At 47.4% G+C, this 10,784-nt stretch overlaps 1 protein-coding gene across 1 annotated transcript; it reads left to right on the top strand.

The window, feature by feature from the left end:
- Positions 1–367: 367 nt before the first annotated feature.
- LOC123751342 (sialidase-like) lies at positions 368–9,599 on the top strand. Its single transcript, XM_045733439.2, has 4 exons — positions 368–445; positions 882–1,161; positions 6,313–6,387; positions 8,377–9,599. Exons 1-4 carry the CDS (start codon positions 368–370, stop codon positions 9,597–9,599), a joined length of 1,656 nt encoding a protein of 551 aa, XP_045589395.2.
- The last annotated feature ends 1,185 nt before the right edge of the window (positions 9,600–10,784 follow it).

Genomic DNA, 10,784 nt, shown 5'->3' with positions numbered 1-10,784 from the left:
AAAGATAGGTTAGGTTAGGTTAGGTAGGGTTGGTTAGGTTCGGTCATATATCTACGTTAATTTTAACTCCAATAAAAAAAATTGACCTCATACATAATGAAATGGGTAGCTTTATCATTTCATAAGAAAAAAATTAGAGAAAATATATTAATTCAGGAAAACTTGGCTTATTAGGCAAATCGGGCCTTGCCTAGTAGGCTGAGAAGTGCGTTCTGGCTACTAGGTACGACATATATATATATATATATATATATATATATATATATATATATATATATATATATATATATATATATATATATATATCAAAAGTTAGGTTTGGTTGGTGGGAGTGTGTCAGACACTCTAGGAATGATCAGTACAAAATATGGATGTTTGGTGTGGAACTCTCCACAACTACCTGTCAGCCACGCTCGCTATGTGTACTATCAGTTTTGGACACCAAGTTAGTTATTAAATCATAGTTTACAATGCCACTTATTACGAAAACCATTTCGAGTATATCTAAAAATTGGCCGGTGTATGTTGCAAATTATTAAGGTTGTAAGGAGTTTAACCCTATGAACTTATGTACGTAAGTACATGAACTTATGTACCTTATGTACGTAAGTACATGAACTTATGTACCTTATGTACGTAATTCCGTACAGATTACTCAATATCAATTAGGGTACAGATATCTAACATATATTAATTATAATAGTAACTGTGTGTTTGCACAATAAATTATAGAACAATAACAGAAGTGAATATTAATACAATATTTAACAACATTAAGTAAAGAATAGTTAGTTAAATGTAGAACACAGTGTTAGTGTGTATAGAGTGCGTTAAACAATCCCAAGTGTATCACAACCTCTGTCTTAAGACAATATCACCAGAATGACTCAAGATTGGCGCCACTAGAGACGGGAGGTCCGGGCCCCACGAAGCTGGGTGGATATGGCCTGGGGTGGGCGGAGCTTACAGCCGACCTTGACAAGTATGAAGGCTTCTCGCACCTGATCTCACCACGTAAACACTGCAATTCTCCAGTCCAATATCGGGATATAATTCCCACATTATTACACGGTCTCTGGGCTACAGCGACGACGACAGACTCTCCGGCACACGCCTGGTTGTCGTGCTCGGTCCTCGACGACGCCAGTGGCGGGAATAACGGTGAAAGACGGATGTTAAACAGAACGAAAAGGTACATGTTGGAGACGAAACTAGTGACAGCCAGCGACTAGCACGCATCACTACGCGACATCTAAGATTCCTGGCGCGAGCGCTCTCTCCTCCTCCAGGTCCTCCTGCCGCAGAGTCGCATGCGGCACCGCCACGCTCCTCACACCTCACACTGTAGCCCCGTTCACCTCCGCCAATAGTAACACCCAGAGAGAGAGGAGCGGATAGCGTACTGTACCTCAGGGATCAGGAGGGTAACACAGCCCCGACACGAAGCCCATATAGACACGGGGGGTGGTGATGATACCAGCTGATAAGGTTATGGTACTTAGCACACGCCTGGTAACCTAGACGGGTTCACGCCCGTCCACTCTCTTGGTGACTCCTGTCTCAGTGGTTCCTCTCACTGTCTCTTGGTGTTAGTGGTTCCTGTTACTTATGTGAGAGTACCCCTGTTTATATATATATATATATATATATATATATATATATATATATATATATATATATATATATATATATATATGCGAACAAGCCTGAATGGTCCCCAGGACAATATGCAACTGAAAACTCACACCCCAGAAGTGACTCGAACCCATACTCCCAGGAGCCACGCAACTGGTATGTACAAGACGCCTTAATCCACTTGACCATCACGACCGGACATAATGAGGTGATAGCCGAGGCTATTTGAACCACCCCACCGCCGGCACTCGGATAGTAATCTTAGGCATAGCATTTTACCAAATTACTATCCGAGTGCCGGCGGTGGGGTGGTTCAAATAGCCTCGGCTATCACCTCATTATGTCCGGTCGTGATGGTCAAGTGGATTAAGGCGTCTTGTACATACCAGTTGCGTGGCTCCTGGGAGTATGGGTTCCAGTCACTTCTGGGGTGTGAGTTTTCAGTTATATATATATATATATATATATATATATATATATATATATATATATATATATATATATATATATATATATATATATATATTGAATATGACAGACAGGGTAAGGTTAATGAGTCTAACACGAATCTTCTCAATATTTCTTACGTTTTTCTTTACTCTCGGGGGTAACTGAAAAATTAACTCTCCAAAGTTCATTTTCGCATTTTTTTTTATTTATGGTCTGATGCCTAAAAGCGCTTCGTGAGGACGCATTACATTTTCAAAGACAGGTTTACACATATCATTTCATGCTTATATTCGTTTTGGGTGAGGTGACACAAATCAATGGGTATGAGTTGCATATGAGAACATAAGAATGAAAGTAACTACAGAAGGCCTATTGGCCCATATTATTTCTTGCTGCTTCTATGTTGGTTCGGGGTCTTGAAGTGGGTAGAATATAGTTATGCGTTAATTGACTGAGAAAGTAACTCCAAGCCTGCACTAAAGAGGCACCCTTCTTGAGTCCCGATGGACACATGTATAAGCAAGTAGATGGGGTCGCCATGGGTTCTCTCCTAGGTGTCCTGTTTGCGAACTTCTACATGGGTACCATAGAGCAGAGGGTCTTAGTAGACATGGACTTGAAACCCGCCATATACTGCAGGTATGTTGACGACATTTTTATGCAGGTACCTGATGTCAGACGTCTGCAGCAGCTGAAGGAGGCATTCGAGCAAAATTCGGTGTTAAGTTTCACTTACGAGATGGAGAAGGATGGGAAGCTGCCCTTTCTAGATGTAACAGTCACGGAAAGGAACGGTGGCTTCCACACTGCAGTCTACACTAAGGAAGCATAGGAATATGCCTCAATGCCAATAGTGACTGCCCAGACAGGTACAAGAGGAGTGAGGTCAATGCTTACGTCGACCGGGCTCTCAAGTCACAGCTCTGGTTGGAAGCAAGTCGATGAAGAACTCTGTAGGATAAGGCAGGTCCTAGTCAACAATGGCGTCTCTAACGGTTAAGTTGAAGACGTCATAAAAAGAAAGGTGAAGCGCCATGCAACCTCCGAAGAGTCAACTAACACAACACTTGTACCCCCTATTAAACTGTTTTAAAGGACCTTCTTTTCGACGGCTCATAAAACGGAGGAAAGTGTCCTGAAAGATATTAATAATAGGAACGTTATCTCTACAGAGAAAAATCAAAAGATACAATTTACAATTTACTACAAAAACAAGAAAACGGCCAACCTAGTCATGAAAAACTCTCCAGACACCAAACAGAACGCCTTGAAACCAACGTCGTCTATGCCTTCACATGCTCACTTCAAGACCCCGAACCAACATAGAAGCAGCAAGAGAAAATATGGGCCAATAAGCCTTTTGTAGTTACTTTCATTCTTATGTTCTCATATGCAACTCATACCCATTGATTTGTGTCACCTCACCCAAAACGATATAATGAAATGATGTGTGAACCTGTCTTTGAAAATGTGAGAAGTCCTTACGAAACGCTTTTAGGTGTCAGACCATAAATAAAAAATTGAGAAAATTAACTTTTGAGAGTTAATTTTTCAATTACCCCCGACAGTGAAGAAAAAGTGTATGTGTAAACTTACCTAATTGTGCTTGCGAGGGTTGAGCTCTGGCTCTTTGGTCCCGCCTCTCAACTGTCAATCAACATGTGTACAGGTTTCTGAGCCTACTGGGCTCTATTATATCTATACTTGAAGCTGAGTATGGAGTCAGCCTCCACCACATCACTTCATAATTCATTCCATTTGTCTACTACTCTGACACTGAAAAATTCTTTCTAACGTCTCTATGGCTCATTTGGGCACTCAATTTCCACCTGTGTCCCGTACCAATTTAGTGCGTGTGCCCCTTGTGGTAAATAGCCTGTCTTTATCTACCCTATCAATTCCTCTGAGAATCTTGTATGTGGTGATCATGTCCCCTCTAACTCTTCTGTCTCCCAGTGACGTGAGGTTTAATTCCCGTAGTCTCTCCTCGTAGCTCACCCCTCAGTTCAGGTACTAGTCTGGTGGCAAACCTTTGAACCTTTTCCAGTTTAGTCTTATGCTTGACAAGATATGGACTCCATGCTGGGGCTGCATACTCCAGGATTGGTCTGACATATGTGGTGTACAAAGTTCTGAAAGATTCTTTACCCAAGTTCCTAAAGGTCGTTCTTATGTTAGCCAACCTGGCATATGCCGCTGATGTTATCCTCTTGATATGAGCTTCAGGGGACAGGTCTGGCGTGATATCAACCCCCAAGTCATTCTTTCTCTTAGACTCTTAAAGTATTTCAACTCCCAAATGATACCTTGTATCTGGTCTCCTGCTCCCTACACCTATCTTCATTACATTGCATTTGGTTGGGATAAATTCTAACAATCATTTGTTCGACCATTCCTGCAGCTTGTCCAGGTCTTCTTGAAGCCTCAAGCTGTCCTCCTCTGTCTTAATCCTTCTCATAATTTTGGCGTCGTCAGCAAACATTGTGAGGAATGAGTCTATACCCTCTGGGAGATCATTTACGTATATCAGAAACAGGATAGGTCCAAGTACAGAGCCCTGTGGGACTCCACTGGTGACTTCACGCCATTCTGAGGTCTCACCCCCTCACTATAACTCTCTGCTTCCTATTGCTTAGGTACTCCCTTATCCACTGGAGCACCCTACCAGTTACTCCTGCCTGTTTCTCCAGCTTATGCATCAACCTTTTATGGGGTACTGTGTCAAAGGCTTTCCGACAGTCCAAAAAAATGCAGTCCGCCCATCCTTCTCTTTCTTGCTTAATCTTTGTCACCTGATCATAGAATTCTATCAAGCCTGTAAGGCAAGATTTACCCTCCCTGAACCCATGTTGATGGGTTGTCACGAAGTCTCTTCTCTCCAGATGTGTTACTAGGTTTTTTCTCACAATCTTCTCCATCACCTTGCATGGTACACAAGTTAAGGACACTGGCCTGTAGTTCAGTGCCTCTTGTCTGTCACCCTTTTTAAATATTGGTACTACATTAGCAGTCTTCCATACTTCTGGTAGGTCTCCCGTTTCCAGTGACCTACTATACACTATGGAGAGTGGCAAGCAAAGTGCTCCTGCACACTCTTTCAATACCCATGGTGAGATTCCATCCGGCCCAACAGCTTTTCTCACATCCAGCTCCAATAGGTGCTTCTTGACCTCATCTCTTGAAATTTCGAACCTTTCCAAGGTCACCTGGTTTGCTGCCACCTCTCCTAGCGCCGTGACTTCTCCCTGTTCTATTGTAAAGACCTCCTGGAACCTTTTGTTGAGTTCTTCACACACCTCTTTGTCATTCTCTGTGTACCTGTCCTCGCCCACCCTAAGTTTCATCACCTGTTCCTTCACTGTTGTCTTCCTCCTGATGTGACTGTGTAGTAGCTTTGGTTCGGTCTTGGCTTTATTAGCTATATCATTTTCATACCTTTTCTCAGCTGCTCTTCTCACACTGACATACTCGTTCCTGGTTCTCTGGTATATCTCTCTACTTTCTGGTGTTCTGTTATTACGGAAGTTCCTCCATGCCCTTTTGTTCAGCTCCTTAGCTTTCATACATTCCCTATTAAACCACGGATTCTTCCTTTGCTTCTCTGTTTTTTTCTGTTGGGCTGGGACAAACCTGCTTACAGCCTCCTGACATTTTTGGGTGACATAGTCCATCATGTCTTGTACGGACTTGGTTCCGAGTTCTGTGTCCCAATGTATATCCCATAGGAATTTATTCATCTCCTCATAGTTTCCCTTTCGGTACGCCAGCCCTTTGTTTCCCAGTGTGTGTGTGTGTGTATGTGTGTGTGTGTGTGTGTGTGTGTGTGTGTGTGTGTGTGTGTGTATGTGTGTGTGTGTGTGTGTGTGTGTGTGTGTGTGTGTGTGTGTGTGTGTGTGTGTGTAAATCACGAAAAGTAACACGTGATGTAAAATGTGATGATTTGTTATGATATTCTTGATTATTTTGCTCATGAATTAATGAATCATGTTTTACCTCTCTGTCCATATTGTTGTCAATCTCGTTAAGCTGTGCATAAAAGAAGGTGAATTTACCTGTAATTATGAGTATTATTTACAGACTTTTGGAATGGCAATGGGGATTCCTTTATCACCATTGCTTTCAAACTTGTATTTGTAATTCTTTGAAAATAAATGTGTTTCAAAAATTCCCCCTGGAATCATTCCATGGTTAAGATATGTGATGATATTTTGTGTGCATGGCCTTCAGGTGTAAACACGGACGAACTGGTAGCTAAACTTGATCAAGTCATCTCTATAACATTTACTATGGAGACTGAAATGGGTAAATGTTTGCCATTCTTATATATACTTATTCATAGGGAAGATTGTTCACTGAAGTTCAGTGTTTACAGGAAGCCTACCAATAATTTATCTTATGTTCATTATTTTCAGGACATAGAGACAATGTGAAATAATCTATTATTTCCTCTATGTATCTAAGAGCTCTTCGGGTTGTTAGACCAGAACTCTTAGATGAAGAGTTTAAGAATATTGATTCTCTTGGTCTCAAGTTTTGTTATCTACTCATTTTGTTGGAAGTTTACCGTAGCAAAGCACGTCGTATATATTATAATAATATACGCTGTTAGGAAATTCGCCCAATGAATGTGTTAAGTTTACCATATTTCTCTGGGTTGGAAAATTGTTTCAAAGCCTTGAAACTTTCTGATATACATGTATTGTTTAGTTACGAAAATACTGTTGGTACACTGATAGTTAGAAACAGCCCTCGCAGTGATAATTACAAAATTATTTGTCAAAAAAATTATTTGTATTTGTAAATGACAAAGTCATTTATAAAATACCTTGTAAAGACTGTAATAGGTTGGGCAAACATCTAAAGTTTTGAAATGTATAATTTCGCAACATAAATACTCTGTAAGACATGGCCAATTGTCTAATGCTTTGTTCATTTGTCAGAAAATTCTCACCAAATTGATTGGAAGATGGCTTCTTCAATAACGAATTGTAAATTCACTTTCAATAGGAACTTAATTAAATCTGCTTTAATACAAACTACAAACTCATGTAATTTGAACATTAGCAGTGGTTAGTATAATTTAGATCCATTTTTGATTGATCAGTTAAAGAGCGATTTGAGTAGGATCATTCATACACATTTGTCTCACTAATACCGTGTTAATGTACATTATCTTATGGTATTAACATCCACGTATGGACCTATTGGCCCATAGGATGCAACTCCTATTAATATCGACCCAATCCCATTCATATATTTGTCACTGTACCTCACTTCACTTCCTCTCTCCTGCCTATATATGTCAAAATGTACTGACTTGTAAGTCACCCTTCTGAAGATGTATTATTATATACGAAAGTACTTAAGGAAATTACAATTTCAATTCTTCTTTCGTGGTCTGACACTCACGGGCTGGCAGACCTGCTATATATATATGTTGTACCTAGTAGCCAGAACGCAATACTCAGCCTACTATGCAAGGTCAGATTTGCCTAATAAGCCAAGTTTTCCTGAATTTATATATTTTTCTAATTTTTTCTTATCAAATGATAAAGCTATCCGTTTCATTATGTATGAGTTCGTTTTGTTTAATTGGAGTTAAAACTAACGTAGATATGTGACCGAACCTAACCTACCCTACCTAACCTAACCTAACCTAACCTAACCTACCCTACCTAACCTAACCTAACCTAACCTAACCTACCCTACCTAACCTAACCTAACCTACCCTACCTAACCTAACCTAACCTACCCTACCTAACCTATCTAAACCTAGCCGCCTAAACCAAAACAACAAAGTCAATAATTTATGTTCCTAGTAAAATATACTAATGATAATTCAAATAAACCAATTGGAAACAATTTATGGAAAATAAAGAAAATCACTCAGCCTATTAGGCAAATCGGTCTTTGCATAGTAGGCCGAGAAGTGCGTTCTGGCTACTAGGTACGACATATTATATATATATATATATATATATATATATATATATATATATATATATATATATATATATATATATATATATATATATAGCTGGGGATGAAGGAAGGGTGCACCTACAAGATAATTCGTGAGCGGTAAGTGTGTTAGTGGGAGTGTCTTGAACAGTGAACAACAGAGAAGTGTGTCAACACCAACCTGTCCTCCCACCTAATAGGTCACCTTTCTGCCGGATTTGACCAATCCGTTAAAAATGCGACGCATTGGTCAACACCTTAAACACGGTAATATTGACAGTTTGGTGGTGTTGTTTGTATAGGAGGTTTCTGGCCACCTGGTGCCCGCAGCCCACCTGGTGCCCACAGCCCACCTGGTGCCCACAGCCCACCTGGTGCCCACAGCCCACCTGGTGCCCACAGCCCACCTGGTGCCCACAGCCCACCTGGTGCCCGCAGCCCACCTGGTGCCCACAGCCCACCTGGTGCCCGCAGCCCACCTGGTGCCCACAGCCCACCTGGTGCCCACAGCCCACCTGGTGCCCACAGCCCACCTGGTGCCCACAGCCTACCTGGTGCCCACAGCCCACCTGGTGCCCACAGCCCACCTGGTGCCCACAGCTCACCTGGTGCCCGCAGCCCACCTGGTGCCCGCAGCCCACCTGGTGCCCGCAGCCCACCTGGTGCCCGCAGCCCACCTGGTGCCCACAGCCCACCTGGTGCCCACAGCCCACCTGGTGCCCACAGCCCACCTGGTGCCCACAGCCCACCTGGTGCCCACAGCCCACCTGGTGCCCACAGCCCACCTGGTGCCCACAGCCCACCTGGTGCCCGCAGCCCACCTGGTGCCCGCAGCCCACCTGGTGCCCGCAGCCCACCTGGTGCCCACAGCCCACCTGGTGCCCACAGCCCACCTGGTGCCCGCAGCCCACCTGGTGCCCGCAGCCCACCTGGTGCCCGCAGCCCACCTGGTGCCCACAGCCCACCTGGTGCCCACAGCCCACCTGGTGCCCGCAGCCCACCTGGTGCCCACAGCCCACCTGGTGCCCAAAGCCCACCTGGTGCCCACAGCCCACCTGGTGCCCACAGCCCACCTGGTGCCCGCAGCCCACCTGGTGCCCGCAGCCCACCTGGTGCCCGCAGCCCACCTGGTGCCCGCAGCCCACCTGGTGCCCACAGCCCACCTGGTGCCCACAGCCCACCTGGTGCCCACAGCCCACCTGGTGCCCGCAGCCCACCTGGTGCCCACAGCCCACCTGGTGCCCACAGCCCACCTGGTGCCCGCAGCCCACCTGGTGCCCGCAGCCCACCTGGTGCCCGCAGCCCACCTGGTGCCCACAGCCCACCTGGTGCCCGCAGCCCACCTGGTGCCCACAGCCCACCTGGTGCCCGCAGCCCACCTGGTGCCTGCAGCCCACCTGGTGCCCACAGCCCACCTGGTGCCCGCAGCCCACCTGGTGCCCACAGCCCACCTGGTGCCCGCAGCCCACCTGGTGCCCGCAGCCCACCTGGTGCCCGCAGTACCTGTGGACCTTGATGCAGTAAACTCATTTGAGTGGTGTAGACTAACATGACTCGTCATGTTAGTCTACACTACTCGTCACTGTAGGTAGACTCCCCCCCTGCTGGGCCTCGTCCCCCCCCCCTCCCCCCCTTCCACGTCTTGCGGCCTTGGCTCTCCCACCGTCTCATACACCCTGACCTTCCCCTGCCCGTGTTGAGGGGACCAGGGGGGGGGGCCCTGACCTTCCCCTGCCCGTGTTGAGGGGACCAGGGGGGGGGGCCTGACCTTCCCCTGCCCGTGTTGAGGGGACCAGGGGGGGGGGGGGCCCTGACCTTCCCCTGCCCGTGTTGAGGGGGACCAGGGGGGGGGGGCCCTGACCTTCCCCTGCCCGTGTTGAGGGGACCAGGGGGGGGCCCTGACCTTCCCCTGCCCGTGTTGAGGGGGACCAGGGGGGGGGAGCCCTGACCTTCCCCTGCCCGTGTTGAGGGGACCAGGGGGGGGGCCCTGACCTTCCCCTGCCCGTGTTGAGGGGACCAGGGGGGGGCCCTGACCTTCCCCTGCCCGTGTTGAGGGGGACCAGGGGGGGGGCCTGACCTTCCCCTGCCCGTGTTGAGGGGACCAGGGGGGGGCCCTGACCTTCCCCTGCCCGTGTTGAGGGGGACCAGGGGGGGGCCCTGACCTTCCCCTGCCCGTGTTGAGGGGACCAGGGGGGGGCCCTGACCTTCCCCTGCCCGTGTTGAGGGGGACCAGGGGGGGGGGGGAGCCCTGACCTTCCCCTGCCCGTGTTGAGGGGACCATGGGGGCCCTGACCTTCCCCTGCCCGTGTTGAGGGGACCAGGGGGGCCCTGACCTTCCCCTGCCCGTGTTGAGGGGACCAGGGGGGGCCCTGACCTTCCCCTGCCCGTGTTGAGGGGACCAGGGGGGGGAGCCCTGACCTTCCCGTACCCCGTGTTCAGGGGGACCAGGGGGGGGCCCTGACCTTCCCCTGCCCGTGTTGAGGGGACCAGGGGGGGGGGGAGCCCTGACCTTCCCCTGCCCGTGTTGAGGGGACCAGTGGGGGGAGCCCTGACCTTCCCCTGCCCGTGATGAGGGGACCAGGGGGGGGCCCTGACCTTCCCCTGCCCGTGTTGAGGGGACCAGGGGGGGGGCCTGACCTTCCCCTGCCCGTGTTGAGGGGACCAGGGGGGGCCCTGACCTTCCCCTGCCCGTGTTGAGGGGACCAGGGGGGGGGCCTGACCTTCCCCTGCCCGTGTTG

This window comes from Procambarus clarkii, chromosome 65 (assembly GCF_040958095.1).
Source record: "Procambarus clarkii isolate CNS0578487 chromosome 65, FALCON_Pclarkii_2.0, whole genome shotgun sequence".
NCBI lineage: Eukaryota > Metazoa > Arthropoda > Malacostraca > Decapoda > Cambaridae > Procambarus > Procambarus clarkii.
This window is presented reverse-complemented; position numbering and strand designations above follow the sequence as displayed.